At 38.5% G+C, this 20,043-nt stretch overlaps 1 protein-coding gene across 4 annotated transcripts in view; it reads right to left on the reverse strand.

Moving 5' to 3' along the window:
• Positions 1–8,533: 8,533 nt before the first annotated feature.
• LOC144048675 (SLIT and NTRK-like protein 3) overlaps positions 8,534–20,043 on the reverse strand; it is a 46,869-nt gene continuing 35,359 nt past the window's right edge. For all 4 annotated transcript variants that reach the window (XM_077560902.1, XM_077560916.1, XM_077560910.1 and 1 more), the window contains one exon: positions 8,534–9,703. In XM_077560902.1, the coding sequence (XP_077417028.1) occupies positions 8,687–9,703 (1,017 nt within the window). In that variant the 3' untranslated portion in view covers positions 8,534–8,686. The remainder of the gene's footprint in view (positions 9,704–20,043) is intronic.

Raw genomic sequence — 20,043 nt, forward strand, 5'->3', positions numbered from 1 at the left:
TGTTCCCTTCATGCTAATGTCGGCCACAGAGCGACGGTCGCGTTACTGCAATGCAGAGGCCATTACACTATTGTGCTTGTTTACCGGCACGTCCGTGCGGCGCTGCCGATACAGGAATGTAAATGTTTGCGTGAGGGACGACCCGCTCGGCGCCGCCGCCGCCGTTTGTCATGCCCGCCCAAGACCGAAAGCCTCTGCAGCGATGCGCCACCGCCGACTTGGGAAATCGAGCTCAAAACGTCGACAACTGAGCATTCGCATTACAGCAGCAAAAGGATTACACATGTTTATGCAAAAAGAGGGCCAGGAATGAGATTTTAGGGGGGAAATAAAATACAGAATCAGGGCTGTGAAAAAATATCGAAATGCGATATGAAGTTGGTTGTCATTCTCATTGTTTAAAGTTGTGTTTGACAGCAAATGCATTTATATCGTCTGGGCCAGTTTTTACGACAGCTGTGTGGCCTGAGGTTCGGTTGGAATTGTCATTCTTTTACTGTATGTCATTCAGAAGCAACCAGAGGTGTGGACTCGAGTCATGTGACTTGGACTCCAGCCATGAATTTGACGACTTTAGACTCAACTTGGCAAAATGTTAAAAGACTTGCAACTCGACTTGGACTTTAACAACACTCTCTCTCTCTCTCTCTCTCTCTCTCTCTCTCTCTCTCTCTCTCTCTCTCTCTCTCTGTGTTCTGCTGTGAAAGCATTTTATTTTTTTTGTCTATTTATTGAATTGTTCTTTGCCGACCTGTGTGTTTAAGAAAATAATGTAAATAAGAGCGGCAAATAAATGTATTTTTTCAAAATCAAAAATCTCTCTCTCTCTCTCTCTCTCTCTCTCTCTGCTAATTCTCATTGCTAGCTGCATAGTCAATGAGACCATAAACTCACTGGGAACACACGGGAATTTGTTGCGCCACTCTGACTTTGATGGTCACCCGAAATAATATCATCTACGACGTTAGTAAAATGACTTGAAACTCAAAGTGTAGTACTTGTGGATGGCTTGAGACTTGGCAGTGTTGACTCGGGACTTGACTCAGGACTGGAGTTACTTGTAACTCGCAAAAGGATGACTTACTCACACGTCGGGAAGTGCTGCTGAAAAATAAATAAATAAATAAATACTACATGCTTATTGTAACTTTTTTTTTTTTTTTACATCTCACACTTAACAGATACCAACAAAAAAGTAATACTAAAACTAAAAAAAAATTATTATTTTTTTTAAAGCAAACGATTTCCATTCTTCCTATGGAGTCAAATCAAAATGAGCCATAACAGACAGACTCATCACGTATTGCGCAAAATGCCCGAGTTGTCTGACATTGTCTAATTGTCCAGAATGTCTTACCCGGAGTCCCATTTCCCCTTTTTTCCAAGCGGCATTGCGGCGGCTGGAGGACGATCAGGATGCAACGTGATGCGCAGAGGCCCTCGGCCGTTTGAAGTCTAAACACTCTTTCATCCTCCGCTCGGCCAAATGAAGGGTTTTTCTTCTCTGGTTCTTTCTTTTTGCCTCTTTCCTTGTTTCTCTGTGCACGCACGGTGACAGGACGCCTCTGACAGGACCCGAACACGTGAACCATGACGAGGCTGTCAGATCACTCGCGCGCACAAAAACGTACTCACAATGCACAGCCGCGTGTCAAACACACACATGGCGAGCCGTCCATCTTCTGATGACCTCTATCGGGAGCATTGGCCTACATTTACAGCCTGAATTCTTAACATTTGTTCCATAAAATGGTATTAACTCATTCACTGCCATTGACGGCTATAGACGTCAAAAATTCAATGTAACTATTTTCTATTAGTTTAACATTTTTCCCACTTTTGTTAACAAGAGTATGAAAACCTAGAATTTTTTTTATTGCATTAGAACAGATATAAAATTTGTGATTAATCGTGAGTTAACCAGTGAAGTCATGCAATTGACGATTAAAAATGGTAATCGCCTGACGCCCCTAATTTTTAATAATCTAAACTTTAAAAAAATGTTTTTAAAAATTGGAAAAAATAATCACAATTATTTTATTTATTTATTTTTAAAGAAAAGATTAAATAAAAATTAGGGGTGTCAGGTGATTAAAATTTTTAATCTTAATTAATTGCAATACTTCACTAGTTAACGCACGATTAATCACAAATGTTATGTCTGTTCTAAATGTACAAAAAAAAATCTAGGCTTTCATACTCTTGTTGACAAGTGGAAAAAAAATTTAAACTAATAGAAATAGTTCAAATGAATTTATGACGTCTATAGCCGTCAATGGCAGTGAATGAGTTAATATATTGCCAGCATTCTATTCTCTTCATTTCGTAGCATTTCTCTTGGCTGTGGTGTTTCTTTTTTAACATTTCTTGACAATATGTTCTAAGGCCCACTAGTCTAAATACGGTATTCGGGTTAACTCATTCACTGCCATAAATTCATAAAAAAAAAGATTATTAAAAATTTGGGGCGACAGGTGATTACATTTTTTTTTATTGTAACTAATCGAATACTTCACTAGTTAACTCATGATTAAACACAAATTTTATATCTGTTCTAAACGTACAATAAAAAATGTCTAGGTTTTCATACTCTTGTCAACAAAAGTGGGGAAAAAAAAGTTAAACTAATAGAAATAATTGAAATGACTTTTTGACGTTCATAGCCGTCAATGGCAATGAATGAATTAAAGAAAAAGAAAACATTATTACAAATTTGGGGCGTCAGGCGATTAAAATTTGTAATCATAATTAATCGCATGACTTCACTAGTTAACTCACAATTAATCACACATTTTATATCTGTTCTAAATTTGCAATAAAAACATTCTAGATTTTCATACTCTTGTCAACAAAAGTGGGGCAAAAAATGTTTAACTAATAAAAATAGCTCCAATGAATTTTCGACGTCTATAGCCGTCAATGGCAGTGAAAGAGTTAATATTGCGTTAGTGGAATATGAGTTAAGCAGCAAAATGCATCCGTTTTTTATCAATATCAGAAGGCGGCCATTTTGCTGTCGACTTAGAATGACATCCCAGTTGCGCGAAAACAGGTGAGCTGTGATTGGTCGTTGCCTGAGCCCTGAGCTATGATGTCATCTTAAGTCGACAACAAGTGACAAAATGGCCGCCCCGTGACATGAATTCAAAACGGCTGGATTTTGCTGCATAACTCTTACATTGTATACACGCAGCCTATAACATATTATTGTCAAGAAATGTTTACAGTTGACTTCATCTTTAACCAATCAGATTTCAATTTGGCCCACACGGGCCTGGCGTGCGGCCAAAAGTGAGTATTTCGTGTCTTCGTTATACTTACGTTGTGGCTGCAAATTACGTATTTGTTGTCACAAAGAATTATTAATTAGTGCACACTTTATACCTTATGAATGGTGAGTATATTATGGCTATGATTTAGCATTTTGTGGCCATAATGTTCTATTTTCCTTTTATACATTTTCCGAGGCCACAAATTGAATGTTTGAATGAATTGAAATGAAATGTTTCCCCATGAATGGTATTAAACTTACAAATAAGGCTTTTGTGTGCACGTCATACCGATTTGGTGCATTGTGGCCTCAATCTCATAGCCACAAATTAGCATCTTGTTAAGTGTTAAGACCACAAATGTGTATATTGTGGCGGCAAATAAGCGTTTCAGGAAGACGTTACAGATGATTATTGCCCGTCTACCTATTTTGCATTTTATGCACAGCTTACATCTGTCTAGTGGCCACAAGAAGAAATTAATTCCCATGACATGTACGGGAGTCCAGTCACAATACAAAAAAAAAAAAAAAAAAGCAGCGAGCGTTAAAAAGCCAGGCAGGCTTCTCTGATTAGGCGCTCGTGGCGTTCACTGCCGTTGAATTGTAAGCGGGACGCTTTTTTGCCTTTCCAGACAATGGACGCCGATGCGATGTGCATCAACTACACAGCTTTAGAGGATTAAGACCGAGGCGGCGGCGGCGGTGGTGCCGCAAACTGGCTCAAACGATTGTCCGCCATGCATAAAGAAATAAACACGCGCAATGACAAAGACCTGCTGAGCACACGCGCGCTGCGCTGTAAGTGAGGAGGCGTGTGAAGAGAGGCGATTGTTCGAAGGGGAATAACATACCAGGGCTGTTTGGTCTACAAATATCTGTGAACGGCATCTGCAGTAAGACCCGTATCGAAAGGAGCGTCTAGAAAAGCCACTAACAGTAGCGTGAGAAATGCCGGAAGCAGCAACTAATACACTATCAAGAGGAGCACCTAGAAAGGAAAGAACAAAACTGCGGTATCGAGATCATCATCTAGAAAAACAAGTGATGCAGTAACTTTCGGAGCTGCTGCAGAAACCTCTAGGAAAGCATGTAGAGGGCAACAAGTTGGAAACAAAACAGGATTTCTAAAGGAACACCTAGAGTAGTCTACGGAAACATTTAGACCATCGCTTGCCACGGTATCGAGAGGAGCATCTAGCTCTTTGACTGCCAAAAACGTTAAATAACGTTTAGTAAAATCCTATGGAGGAGTGCCAAAGACGTTAAAAGACGTTTTTTTTCAAAACAGAGGTGAAACTAACCATTTTCTATTGTTGATTACTCAAAAACGGAAGAAGGTAGAAACAAACTTTTTTTTCTGATGAAAGATGACAGTCCAATCTTTCATTTGGTAGTATGTGTGTTTCCATAGTCCAAACACATAATTTTCTGTGGACCTTGAAAGATCAGTCAAAATGCTTAAAATCGGCTGGCACCCACGGCATCCCTTTTCTGAAAACGTCTGGCAGTCAAAGAGTTAAAATAGCACCGGAGGAACAAAACAGCATCTTGGTGAATCCAGAACATCAACTAAAACATTATATAGAGGAGCCCCGACAAGAACAGCAAAAGGAATATCTAGAGGAGCAACCAACAGTACCTCGAGGAGGATCTAGAACAAACGGTGGCACGAGAAACATCTAGACCAATTAACGAGTGTTGCTTGTAAAAGCTGTACAAAGCATCGAGAGTAGAACTCAGAAAATTGTCGAGAGCAGGGGGGTGGCCAACCCCCGGTCCTCGAGAGCCACAATCCAGCCTGTTTTCCATGTTTCCCTCCTGCAGCGCAGCTGAATCTAATGATCAGCTAATCAGGCAGCTTTGCAGAAGCCTAATAACGATCCTGATCGTGAACCAGGTGTGTTAGGGGAGAGAAACATGGAAAAACAGGCTGGATTGTGGCTCTCGAGGACCAGGGTTGAACACCGCTGGTCTAGAGCAGCAGGTAGCGTTACAATAAAAAAAAAAAATAATAAAAAATTAAAAGCGTCAGCTTGTAATGTAGCATCTCCAAGGGCATTGAGAGTGCGCGTAAAACAGCATCGAGGAAAAAAACGTCCGGAGCAAAAGCGTCGCGCACCTGAGCTGCGATGCTGAGCTGACGGTCTTTGTAAACCAAGACAGAGGGGAAGTCGAGAAAAATAAAACAAAGATGGGAGCAAGAGAGCGAATCAAAGGCAGACAGAGAAGGATACATGAAAGTGGATGGTATCAAAAAAAAAAAAAAAAAAGTTGAGGGGAGAGCGAGCGAGGAAAGAAGACGACACCTGAAGCAGATGAAGAAGTTACAACAAAAACAAAAGTTGGTAGAAGAAACTTAATTTTTTTTTTTCAATTTGTTGGAATGTTGCCAATATTTCCCAGATGTTTTCAGGGCAACATTAACTCATGGACGGCTATAAACGTCAAAAATTCATTTGAACTATTTCTATTAGTTTACATTTTTTTATGAAAACGTAGGGGAAAAAAATCTTGAACGTACATTTAGAGCAGGTATAAAATTTGTGATTAATCATGAGTTAACTCGCGATGAACTACAATTAAAAATTTTAATCGCCTGACGAGATGATTATTAAAAATTAGGGGCATCAGGCGATTAAAATGTTTTTATCGTAATTAATCGCATGACTTCGATAGTTAACTCACGATTAACCCCAAATTTTATATCTGTTCTAAATGTGCAATAAAAAAAAATCTAGGTTTTCATACTCTTGTTAACAAAAGTCGAAAAAAAATGTTAAACTAATGTAAAAATTTAAATTATTTTTTTGACGTTTATAACCGTCAATGGCAGTGAATGACCGGTCATTGATAGACCACCGCTTTTTTTTTTCCACTGCTACAGCTGACGTCTCATTTTTACATTGAATTGGCTTCAGTTGGTGAATAAATGTGGACGCATTCACAGAATTTGCTGCATAAAATCTGGAATCCTGAAAAAACGTTTAAAAAAAAATATCAAAAAATTGGGAATCTGGAAAATAGTTCAGAAGATGCTCTGATTGATATTTTAATTGGTTGAGAAATGTGAAAGAAAAAGGAAAAAACATATTTTTTTTTACATGAATTTGGCGAGTTTTGCCATATGTGGAATTCTGTGGGAATTTGTTGTGATGTGTGAAAGATGTGCTTGTTTTTTTTAAAGCGGGTCACACAGTAGCGTTCACGTAGCACCCTTTATTGTACTTGTCGGGTCGGCGGGAAGAAGAAGAAGAAGAAGAAGAAGAAGAAGAAGGCGTCTGAAGCAGATGCAGAATCATACTATACAGTCAAGATAGTAACGTGATCCCTTACAACAACCCAAATAAAAATCAACCAAAACAAAGAATAAATATATTCACAACTGCCTCTAATATTTGTAGGATGTGAGCACATAAAAAGATACCTTGGTAAAAGATAATCATTGATAGTTGGTAAGCTTTGTCTTCTTTTTTTTTTTTTTTGCGTGGTCTTTGTTTAAAAAAAAAAAAAAAAAAAGTCCTGCTTTTTTGGTCCATATTTTGAGGAGAAAAGAAAAGCTCACTGAAAATGCGGAGCTGGGGGTCCTTGGAGATCCCCCCTCCCCCCCCCCCTCCCAAATTCATCCACCACCGCAGTGTCCTTCCACTGTAGGCCGGCATTCAAAATCAACTCAAGTCATGGTGAGAAAATGCCATGTCGGTAAAAAAAAAATGGAGTGTGAATGCTAAAGAGCTGATGCTGAACGGTGACGATGCCGTTTTTTTTTTCAAAAAATTCAGGAAATGAATGAAAAACACGCAACATCAAATGCTGCATTTCTTACTAATCTAATGAGAATGGACGGGAGGTTTGATGAGATGGCGACGTGATTGGATAAAGTGCTGAGGCACATTAATCAGAGTTTTACATTTTTTTTTCCCTGTATCAGCTGCTATTTTCAAAGAGAAATGATCAAATGCTAGCAGTTGGCATGCTAACATGAGGCCAAATAGATTCCCAAGTACGTTTATATAAAGTGCTGCCGTCTTGAATGATCTGCGCATTTTGGTCCTGAAATGGTTTCAATCAAATGAAAAATGTGGACGCGCTACAAAACCATTTTTAAAATTCCACTGAGAATTTTGCCATGGAAAATGCGGAATTCTGGGGAAAAAGGGGTCATTTTTTGGAATGTTGAAAATATTTGACAAAATGTCCTAAAATGGTTTAGTATTTTAAAGTTGGAAAGGTTTTGTATCAGTGGAGACGATTACAAAGAATATTAAATTGTATGCATTCATTTGTCTTTTTTTTTTTTATTGTGGAAAATGTGGAATACCAAAGAATTTGCAAATTTGAGGAATGTGGAAAAATTGTTCTCGAGACATACAGTATGAGTGGTTTACGAGTGTTGAAGAAAAAAAAAGACAAAATGTCTCAATTGTTTTGGGAATTTTACAATTGAAAATTTGGAATCCTGGAGAAAAGTGGAAATTTTGGAATCCTGGAGAAAAGTGGAAATTTTGGAATGTAAAGATAGCACTCTATGTGTAATACTGTTAAATCAATTGAATACTGTAAAAAAGACCCCAAATTCGAGGGGGTGTGGGGATTTATGCAGGCGGATGAATAAGAAACGGAAATTTGTTTAGACGTTTGACTAATACCTAAAATGGGAATTTTCTGGAATGTAAAAATGAGATCCCAAGATGTCCTAATTGAACGGAACATTTTGACATTGAAATGGTTGAACGGATTGAGAAATGTGGAAGGATCGAGTACGTTTGTCAAATGTTTGCCTGAATTTGGCAATTTTGTTGTCGACAAGGTGGACAAATGAGTCATGACCATTGCGGGAATTTTGTGAGCGTGTCAAAATAGCCCAGATTTCCTCAATAAGCTCTTCAGCATTCACACAATAATAATAATAATAATAATAATAACAATAATCTCAGTACTCTGCTGCCAAATACCCAATTCAGCTGGAAATGAATTTAATGGGATGACATGAAAGAATATAAACAATTCCAATCGTATTTTTTGGGATCTCCTCCACTCTGATTGGTCATCCCATCCATCCTGGAGTAGTTTAGATAAATAGATTTGTATTCATTAGAAAAATAAGCATCGACCACACTTGCTGGCTGCTCGTCGCTAAGGCACTTTTAGCTGTTTATTTCCCCGACTCTCCCGCTTTTGATGTTGCGAAGTGCTGCCGCCAACGTGAAAACCTTTCAACGCCCCCGCAACAAAATCCGGAGCTCAAGTCATCCCTCCAGGCCGAGATCCGGGAAACGGGTAATCCTTGCTGATACGAGTAGTACGCGGGGCAAAAAAAGTGACCCAGCTTGTTATCCAGGAATAGTTTGTAGTCCAGTCCCCCCCAAGGGCTCCTCGCCAGCGTCTGTACAGGACCTCCAGAGAGGGGGTAGGCAGCTAAAACTGGTACGAGCGGTCCAAAACCTCCATGTAGTCCGGCGTGGTCATCAGACGAGCGCCCTGCTCGCCGCCCTGCCCGCCCCCGGCGGAGGACGCGGTGAGCACCCGCGTCTGGGGCCCGGCGGAGGAGGCGGCGTCCTGCGGCTGGGCGTCCTGCGGGTGAGGGTAGCGGGGCGGCGGCCTGGCGTACCTGTCCGGCAGATCCCGGAACTCCGGGGCGGGGAGTCTGAAGAGGCAGTCCACCAGTTCTACCTTGGGGGTGGGACCCTGGCTGTCGATGACAGTGGGGCACAGGATGCCGTTCTCGTGGAGGCCTGGCGCCAGAGGCCCCATGGCCCCGGCCACGGTGCTGATGGGGGACGAGGTCACCTGGAGGGTCCATTCCCGGTCTTTCTCGGCCACGGAGCGGTATGCGTCGGACTCCCCTTCTTTCCGCTCCTCGGGGTCGGGGGTTTTGGCCACTGAGATGGTATCGTAGACGTGGTTGTGTTGGGCCGGTGTCTCGGCCATGCCGTGGTGGTGGTGGTGGTGGTGATGGTGGTGGTGCGTCCCCTCGGCAAAGATCCCGCACTCCATCTGGATGCCGGCTAGGTCCACCTCGCCCTGGCGACGGAACGGCAGCTTGTCGCGCCGCTTTAGGCTGTACGCGATGAGTGCCGCCCCCGCGAAGAACGCCGACACGAACAGGACCAGAAGGCTGAGAACCAGAACCGAGAGCGGGATGGAGTCCTTCCCGGGCGGGATCAGGGAACCCGGTTCGGGGTCCGGGTGGCCCAGCGCCGCGCCGCCGTCGGGCACGGTGGAGGTGACCGCCCGCTGCTCCCGGTCCTCCTGGAGCTCCAGATCCGGGCACAGGATCTCCATGGAGAGTGAGCGCAGGTCCACTCCTTTGGTTTTTTCTGGCGAGTGGCAGACCACCTCGCCCACCACCACCACAGCGCTGAGGCCCTCCAGCCAGCGCTTGAGGGGCGCCGCGTCGCAGTTGCACTCCCACGGATTTTGCTGCAGGTCCACCTGGAGAAACAGTAGCGGCAATACATTGATTAGCCTGATCCCCAAATTTTTAGGGGTGTTAAAATTAGGGAGTTAATTTAAAGTCCCTTTAATGCCACAAAAAAAAAAACAGTAAAGTAATAATGAAATTGGTGTGGGCTCTCCCACCCTCAAATAAAAGTGCAAACATGGGGGAACACGTCCACGTCAAAATATAACAGTAATGGATTTAATAATAATGCATATATTTGTGGAGAAGTTGTATTTTACAATTTTAAAAATGTGCAGAATTTCACAAGTTACTTCATGTTAAAGATTAGATAGCACTTAATATGAAAAGAAAAATGCACTGAGCTGTCGCCAGTGTCTTACAAATGCAATTATGCCATCTAGTGGCAGAAAAACACAAATCAATATCACACTACATTACAGTACATCCTTTTAATTTTAAACTTAATTTTATAAATTATAACAAAATTACTGCTTAAATGACTAAAATATGCAGCCATATTTCTATTAGTTAAATTTTTTTTCACTTTTATGTTAACAAGAGTATGAAAACTTAAATATTTTATTAGAACAGATATAAAATTTGCGATTAATCGTTAGTTAACTATTCATGCGATTAAGAAAATGTAATGCGCGTGACACCCCTAAAAAAAATACTTCAAAAATTGGGATTACATTAACAATGTTGGTTTTACTTTTTTCTTTTGAATTTAAATTGTGTTCTATTTGCATTGGCTTTGTGATATTTTGTGATGATTAAGCAAAAAGAGAATCCCATTTGAAAATCTAGAAAAAATGTTACTATTAAAATTTAATTTATTTTGATTTGTAATTAGGATTTTTTTGGCAGTCTTTGTTTTTGTAAATATAAACGCATTGTCCTCGATTTTTCGGAATGAAACATAAAGCGGGTCATATTGACCCAGTATAAAATTCTAGTGCACGATATTTTTTACAAATTTGGGTTTTACTTATTCTCCTGGCTCTACGTTTTACTACTAGGAAAACAGTTATCTCATTAAAAAAAAAAAAAAAAAAAAACTATAACCATTATCTCTAAAGATGATAAGTGCGATGATTGCAATTCATGTTTTTTTTTATGTTTTTGAAGAGCACTTCGAAATGTAAATAATTCCACTCCTGGGTCATGGAAACGGCGAAGCGCCCGGCGTTTACGGCGCGGCTATAAAAAGCGTGATTTGCCATCAATAAAAGATGTTAGGAAGCGAGCAGACGACTTGTACGCCTCTCAAGTGTTGCCTTTAAAGCGACGCCTTCACAAGTTGTACTACAAGAGGAAATCTTTCATTTTCACAATGAAGACGGTGAAGACGGAGGCCGTCCGTGAGTTTAAATTTAGACCAGACGCGTCGGTGCGCAATTGTACTTTGCCATTGTAAAGGATCCATCGGGCGTCCGTGGAAAAATCACGTCCAAGGAGGCTAAAAAGCTGAAAATGTGAAATTTAACATATTATAATGTAAAACGTAGCACACTATACCGTTTTATTTGTCATGTTATAGCAACGGGGAAAATACCACATTTTATTGTGAAATGTTATCATGTTAAAACGTTTATCAAGTTCAAATGTGAAATTTCACGTTTTAAAATTTATCACATACACGCACGAAACTTTCTCAGGTTAAAATGTGAAATGTATCGCGCTAAAACATGAAATTCTTTGCGTTGTCATTTGTGCGATGTCACGGCTAACTGGAGGGCCGCAGCTGGCATTTTTGCTTCCGTCTTAATTAAGGCTACTTAAAACTTGAGATTTATGACATTCAGCAAAATGTCAATGTAGCAGTACTTTTTTTTTTTTTTTTGTGCAAGTTTCTCCAAAGTCCCAGCCTCGTTTCACTTTATTCTTAACTCTTTGACTGCCAGACGTTTTCAGAAAAGGGATGCCGTGGGTGCCAGCCGATTTAAGCATTTTTGACTGATCTTTCAAGGTCCACAGAAAATTATGTGTTTGGACTATGGAAACACACATACTACCAAATGAAAGATTGGACTCTCATCTTTCATCAGAACAAAAAGTTTGTTTCTACCTTATTCTGTTTTTCAGTAATCAACAATAGAAAATGGTTAGTTTCACCTCAGTTTTGAAAAAAAAAACGTCTTTTAACGTCTTTGGCACTCCTCCATAGGATTTTACTAAACGTTATTTAACGTTTTTGGCAGTCAAAGAGTTAAAAATACACACACAGTAGTTTTGAGTAGTTGAGTTTTGAAATCAATGTATAATCATGTTTATGAATCGTTTTTAAGCGTTCACGATGTTAGCTTCACAAAGTGCGACCCAACAAATGTGGCGTAAATATAAGTCAGTAGTTATGTTTTTGTATTACAACAATAATAATAAAAAAAATCTGTGGATTTGTCACTTCAACTTTTCATGTTAAGAGAAACTATGATATGTTAACATGTGCACTTCTTAAGCACTGAACAAAATGAAGCCTACCAACTGAAATAAAGCCGCTTTTGCCGATTTTGCAATTTGAAAATTGTATTTGACTACATTGCGATATCCACTCGACACTACAAAATCCTGACATTTATTCCTATAAAATTGTGATATATATTTTTTTATTTCAATATTTTGACAAAGTTGTAAAACATTCAGCAAAATGTCCAACTGAAATAAAGCCGATTTTGCAATTTGAAAATTGTATTTGACTACATTGCGATATCCACTCGACACTACAAAATCCTGACATTTATTTATATAAAATTGTGATATATATTTTTTTTTATTTCAATATTTTGACAAAGTTGTAAAACATTCAGCAAAATGTCATCCTACACCCCACCCCCCCCCCTTACTTTCTCCTCCGGGGGGTCCGCTCACATTCTCCTTGTGACCTTCTGCTGTTTACAATCTCTACGCCGGCTCACGGTGCGGCCTATTTACTGTCGGGCTGTCAATCCAAACGGGAGCTTTGACGGGGCGGCGAGTGTAAATTACGCGACGTCAGTTAGTACGTTGACAGGCGCTGGTTGCGGGCGGGTCACGCGCCAGAGGGGAAACCGGCGTGTAATTAACGCCAAGGCTTTTTAGAAAAATTAATACCGCCAACTTAAGCGGCGCACGGAAAACAAAACATTTTTTGGTCGTTTTTTTTTTATGTGGCTTGTGAGCATAAACAGAAATTATTAATAACACTTTGGAATATAATTAGCATGAATTAATAGACTGCTTTGGCCACACAACAAAGCTTTTTTTTTTCTTTCCTCAAATCATTATTATTGCCACTTTTTAGGAGGCTGTCATGAAACACAACGGGCAGCACGGTAAGGTAGCGGCTACAGCGTCTATATCGCAGCACTGACGTTCTGGGTTCGAATCCCGGCTTCCCTCCAAAAACATGCGTTTTAGGTTGTAAATTGTCGTGTGAATGTGAGAGTGAAGGTCTGCAATTGTCTGGCGACCAGTCAAGGGTGGACCTCGCCTCTCACCCAAAGCTAGCTGGGATGGAGTCCGGCTCACACGTGACCCTAACGAGGACTATAGAAAAGCTGATTATTGGCAGATTTTTATTTTATTTTTTATTATTATTTTTTTTTATTGAGCCTTCTCTACAAATCTGTAGAAGTAAAATAATTTTTTTTTTTTCTTCTTTTTTTTTTTGTATTGTTCATTCGGTAATTTTACCGATTTGACATGACAAGTAAAATTTTGATTGGGCTGTCGTTTGAACGTACTAATAAATCGTTTGAACATATTGATCAAATCATTTGAATGTCTTGATGAAGTTGTTGGAACATTCTACAAAGAAAGACAGAAGGAAAAAAAAAAAATCCCTGACACCAATTTCACCAGTTGTCACGATGCACACAAAAAAAATCCCAGAGACCCGTTTTCTCTATTGAACAGAAAATGGCAATTTTGGTTAGAATCCGCCGTTTTGCATTCAGTCCAGAAAATGTCACTTTTAACTCTTTGACTGCCAAAAACGTTAAATAACGTTTAGTAAAATCCTATGGAGGAGTGCCAAAGACGTTAAGACGTTTGTTTCAAAACAGGTGAAACTAACCATTTTCTATTGTTGATTACTGAAGAACGGAATAAGGTAGAAACAAACTTTTTTTTTCTGATGAAAGATGAGAGTCCAATCTTTCATTTGTTAGTATGTGTGTTTCCATAGTCCAAACACATCATTTTCTATGGACATTGAAAGATCAGTCAAAATGCTTAAAATCGGCTGGCACTGGGGACAACCCGTTTCTGAAAACGTCTGGCAGTCAAAGAATTAAGGAGCCCTGCTCCAAATGGAACAGGAAGTTGGCCATTTTTGTCCAAAGCAGTGTCACAGTTTGACGATAACAACATTTGGAGGATGCGCCGTGGAAAAGTACGTCTTATTATGACATCCGCGTGTGTCGTTTTATGACAGAAAGCGTCGGATGCTGCTGCTTTGGTCTTCCCCGCAAAGCTAAATAATACAGAGCCCGTCATCCACCGCGACATGAAAATACATTAGTATACTCCACACAGCTTGTCGTGAAATCTTCACCGCCGCGATTAGAATTATATCCACGGGCGTATTTATTTTTTTTTGTCAGGCAGATAAAAGAATGTGCGGCAACGGCGTGAAAATAAAGAGCTTTTTTTTTTATTGACAGGCAGCTAATCTGTTAATAGACTACTAGACAATGATCGCGGCCCAGATCAATATTAATATGATTAAGTCACGCCACGTCGGCGTCCCGCTTCGGCGGGATCATCGCGGGCCACCGGCGTGCTCTCACGGGGGCCAGAAAATGAGAAAAGTGAAAGTCTTTGAGCTATTAAAGCCGAATTCCAATTATTTTCAACCTCGATGACATCAATATTGATTATCACAACACGTTTTGCTTGCTTGTGAATGCTTTTAAATTCAGGTTAAAAATCTTGCTTTTTTTCCCTCCTTACCTTTTGGTTAAGGTCAGTTTCCCTTTTTTTAAATTTTTTTTTTTAGTAATTTTAGAAAGCTACTTTTAATTATTTAGGTTTAAATGCTTTGGAAATATTGAAATCTCCTTTTATGTGTTTAAAAGTTTTGCATTCTTACATTATTTTAGTCATTTTGGAGAGCAATTTTGTTTTCGCACCTTAAGCTTCTGAATGTCTTTAGCCGTTGTGTTTGTCAATGTTGTGTCTTTGGTTATGTGAAAGAACAAGTTGACAGCTAGCCAGTCTGCGGCTAGCGTGAGAAGCTAAAGTCACGGTCAAATCACGGTCAATTAGTTCACAAAAAGCTGGCAGCTAGCTATCACCAAGAAGCTAACGTAGCGGTTTACATCTTGTCAAACCATCACAAAACAGTCAAAGGGGATCCAAATAAGTCATTTGGTTCACAAGCTAGACTGCTGGTGGCTAGCACAAGAAGCTAACGTAGCGGTTTACATCTTGTCAAACCATCACAAAACAGTCAAAGGGGATCCAAATAAGTCATTTGGTTCACAAGCTAGACTGCTGGTGGCTAGCACAAGAAGCTAACGTAGCGATTGTTAGGGCTTTATCTTGTCACAGCAGTTTCAATATCATGGTCGTTATCTTCACAAAAAAGTTGGCAGCTGGCTCGCTTTAACATGACAACACCGTACGTGAGCCGTATCCTGAAAATCCGAACCCTTGCTTTATCCTCTCGGGAAGTGTTTAGCAAAAGCATATTTTCACAGAAGGTCATGGATCATTTTCATTGCTCTGATAGTTGCAAGTGTCATAAAGATGAGGGGGGGAAAAAAGCTGCCAAGACGCACTGTGTGTTCTTCGCCCTTGTGAGCGACCCACAAAGTTACTGACTATTAGGGTGGAACGGGACAGCTGTCATTTGTCTATATTTCTGTTTCAAACAAGCAAAACGTTGCGCAGTGGTTCACGTGGCTGACATGTAGCTTGCGTGGGCTTGATTCTTATCCCAAAACGTCAACAATTTTGATTCAGCTGTTTGGTTGAAACTTAACTCATTCACTGCCATTGACGGCTATAGACGTCAAAAATTCATTTTGACTATTTCTATTAGTTTTACATTTTTACTACTTTTGTTAACAAGAGTATGAAAACCTATATATTTTTTATTGTATATTTAGAACAGATATAAAATGTGTGATTAATTGTGAGTTAACTAGTGAAGTCACTGTGATTAATTACGATTAAAAAATGTAATCGCCTGACGCCTCAAATTTTTAATAATCTTTAAATCGCGTCTGGAGATTAACATTTTTTATTTGTAATTAACTCATTCGCTGCCGTTGATGGCTATAGACGTCAACAATTTTGATTCAGCTGTTTGGTTGAAACTTAACTCATTCACTGCCATTGACGGCTATAGACGTCAAAAATTCATTTTGACTATTTCTATTAGTTTTACATTTTTTCTACTTTTGTTAACAAGAGTATGAAAACCTATATATTTTTTTATTGTATATTTAGAACAGATATAAAATGTGTGATTAATTGTAAGTTAACTAGTGAAGTCAATGCGATTAATTACGAGTAAAAAATTGAATCGCCTGATGCCTCAAATTTTTAATAATCTTTAAATCGCGTCTGGAGATTAACATTTTTTAATTCTAATTAACTCATTCACTGCCATTGATGGCTATAGACGTCAAAAATTCATATGAACTATTTCTATTAGTTTAAATTTTTTTCCCCACTTTTGTTAGCAAGAGTATGAAAACCTAGAATTTTTTTTATTGTACATTTAGAACAGATATAAAATTTGTGATTAATCACGAGTTAACTAGTGAAGTCATGCAATTAATTACTAAAAGAAAATTTAATCGCCTGACGCCCCAAATTTTTTATAATCTTTTTTTTTTTTAATCGTGTCAGGCGATTAAATGTTTTTAATTGTAATTAATCGCATCACTTCAATAGTTAACTCACGATTAATTGCAAATTTTATATCTGTTCAAAATGTACAATAAAAAAAATTCTAGGTTTTCATACTTTTGTTTACAAAGGTGGGAAAAATGTTAAGTAGAAATACTTCAAATGAATTTTTGACGTCTATAGCCGTCAATGGCAGCGAATGAGTTAATCGCATGACTTCAATAGTTAACTCACGATTAATCACACGTTTTATATCTGTTCTAATAGTACAATAAAAAAAAAACTTGCCCTCTTCTCAAATTCTTTTTTGCGCAATCAGAGAAAAATAACCCATTTAAACAAAAAAAGCAGTTTTGAAATGGTGATTTTATTTATTAAGCAAGGAAAAACGATTTCAAGCTAAGTGGTGCCGTTTTAAGGAGTGTAGCTAATCATTTTTTATTTTTTTGCAAAGCTGAGTTCATTTTCACTGACCACACCCGAGCCTGATGACCGCCAGACTTGTTAATAGGATTACGGTTTGCAATTGACATTTATCAATCGATTCTGCGCTTTAGCAGAAAATCTCGAAAACAGAGATTGTTTGTTTATAAAGTGAAGCACACCTGAGTTCTGCCACACGACAACGATCCAAAACACAGCAGCAGCAGAATGGCCTCGCCAAAGTTCAGACTTGATTCCCGTCGAAACGCTGCGCATGACCTTTATAATGACCATTCATGCTCGAAAATCCTCCAGCGTTGCTGAATTAAAGCAATTCTGCAAGGAAGGACGGGACAAAATATCGCCACAGAAAGACTCATTGCCCTTTTATAGAAAACGCTTGGTTCCACTTGCTTCTGCTGAGGATGACCCAACGAGTTATTAGGTTTAGGGGGCAATTACGGGGTAAGTTAGCGTTGAGTCGATTTTTCCGTCATATGTCAAATCAGCAATTTAAAAACGGCATTTTCTTTACTTGGGTAATCGTGGTTCAACATTTACATTTGTTTCATGATCCGTAATGCGCCTTTGCTCGATTCGGATTCCAAAAGAGATCCATTTCGAATAGGTCAGCATGTCATCGACATGTTTTTTTTTTAACTCATTCACTGCCACTGACGGTTATAAACGTCAAAAATTCATTAGTTTCACATTTTTTTCCCGCTTTTGTTAACAAGAGTATGAAAACCTAGATTAAAAAAATATATATATATAGAAATACAGATATAAAATGTCTGATTAATCGTGAGTTAACTATTGAAGTCATGCGATTAATCACAATTACAAATTTAAATTATTTAATTTTATTATTAAATTAATTTTTTTAATCGTAATTAATCGCATGCCTTCACTAGTCTTTGTTAACAAGAGTATGATAACCTAGATTTTTTTTATTGTACATTTAGAATTTATGATTAATCGTGAGTTAACTAGTGAAGTCATGCAATTAATTCAGAAAAGAAAATTTAATCGACTGACGCCCCAAATTTTTTAGAATCTTTTTTTTTTTTATCGTGTCAGGCGATTAAATGTTTTTAATCGTAATTAATCACATGACTTCACTAGTTAACTCACAATTAATCACAAATGTTAAATTAAAATTAAAAAATTTAATCGCCTGACACCCCTAATTTTTTAATAATCTCTTTTTATTTTTAATAATCAATTCAAGTAATCATTTTGAGCCATTTTTTTTATTTAAAATTGTCCAAATCCTCTGATTTCAGCATAGCAACTGTAATTAACTGATTTCAGTAGTCCTTCATTAAAAAAAGAAAAGATTATTAAAAATGAGTGGCGTCAGGCGATTAAAATTTTTACTCACATGACTTCACTAGTTAACTCACAATTAATCACACATTTTATATCTGTTCTAAATGTACAATAAAAAAAATAGGTTTTCATACTCTTGTTAACAAAAGTAGAAAAAATGTGAAACTAATAGAAATAGTTCAAATGAATTTTTGACGTCTATAGCCGTCAATGGCAGTGAATGAGTTCAAACAACTTGTATGAAATTGTGGGCAAAAAAAAAAAAAGAAGCAGGTTACATAGGTGACAGACGCAGCCCGCTGTGGTTTTCACAAGCTTTTCTTTTGCTGTTTGTTTGCATCCCCGCCAAAGTCTCTGGTGGATTGTGACCCACATATCAGCGTGAGAAAATGACACGCGTTACCGCCTCCGCATCTCAGCGAATATTCATGAAGTGATTATACCGTACGTACATGCGCGTCTTAAATCTGGCGACTTCACGTGGAGGCCTCCGTGTATGCTTTTGTGCAGAACCGTCACTCCAGCGGAGGGTGTGTTTGTTTTGAGCGTGGCCATTACCAGAACGAGCGCTCCCAGAGTGCTTATTTCCCCAACCGTAATCATTTCTGGCCTCGACTCAAACGCTGAATCACTTGACTTTTTTTTTTTTTTTTTCCCTCCTTTCGAGAGAAAAGTCGTTATGGTGACTTTTAAGTATTTTTTAATGTCTTTTTGAGAGTGCTCGCAGGGAGGTGTTTTTTGCATGGTGTCTATGAGTGGGTGTTAAGGTCTAATCCTGTTCTTGACGCTGGCAAAGAGTCTTAAGCTCGGCACGCTTATGATTGTGACAATGGGTTGATTTTGAATGCATGCGGAGCACAGAAAGTGAACCACCGACGGAGACGGAGCTCAACACACGCTTTAGCTCTGTATGTATTATATGAGCTAACAACAGCAGGGCATTATTAGAAGGAGGGCCCGGCTCATTAATCAGTTGGCCCAATAAATTATATTAGATATTAGCTCTTTTAAACCAATTTTTGCCATTTTTTTTCTTTTTTTTTTCTTATACATTTAAAATATTACAACAAAAGACAAAATTACATTAACCCCCCCCCCCCCCACACACACACACACACACACACAAAAAAATGCCAAAAAGGTCGATTTTTGCCACTTTTAAGTTAAAGTTAACAAATACCAAAAAATAAGTTATTTTATTGCTTATATTTTTTGCATTAATCGGCAGATATTCGCGCTGTTAAACCAATTTTTGCCATTTTTTTCTTTTTCTTTTCTTACACATTTAAAATATTACAACAAAAGACAAAATTACATTAACCCCCCCCCCCCCACACACACACACACACACACACAAAAAAATGCCAAAAAGGTCGATTTTTGCCACTTTTAAGTTAAAGTTAACAAATAGCAAAAAATAAGTTATTTTATTGCTTATATTTTTTGCATTAATCGGCAGATAGTCGCGCTGTTAAACCAATTTTTGCCATTTTTTTCTTTTTCTTTTCTTACACATTTAAAATATTACAACAAAAGACAAAATGACATTAAATCCCCCCCCCCCCACACACACACAAAAAAAAAGCCAAAAAGGTCGATTTTTGCCATTTTTAAGTTAAAGTTAACAAATAGCAAAAAATAAGTTATTTTATTGCTTATACTTTTCGCATTAATCGGCAGATATTAGCGCTTTTAAACCAATTTTTGCCATTTTCTTTATACATTAACAAATTACAACAAAAGACAAAGATACATTGGAATCCCCCCCCCCCAA

This window comes from Vanacampus margaritifer, chromosome 1 (assembly GCF_051991255.1).
Source record: "Vanacampus margaritifer isolate UIUO_Vmar chromosome 1, RoL_Vmar_1.0, whole genome shotgun sequence".
Classification (NCBI taxonomy): domain Eukaryota; kingdom Metazoa; phylum Chordata; class Actinopteri; order Syngnathiformes; family Syngnathidae; genus Vanacampus; species Vanacampus margaritifer.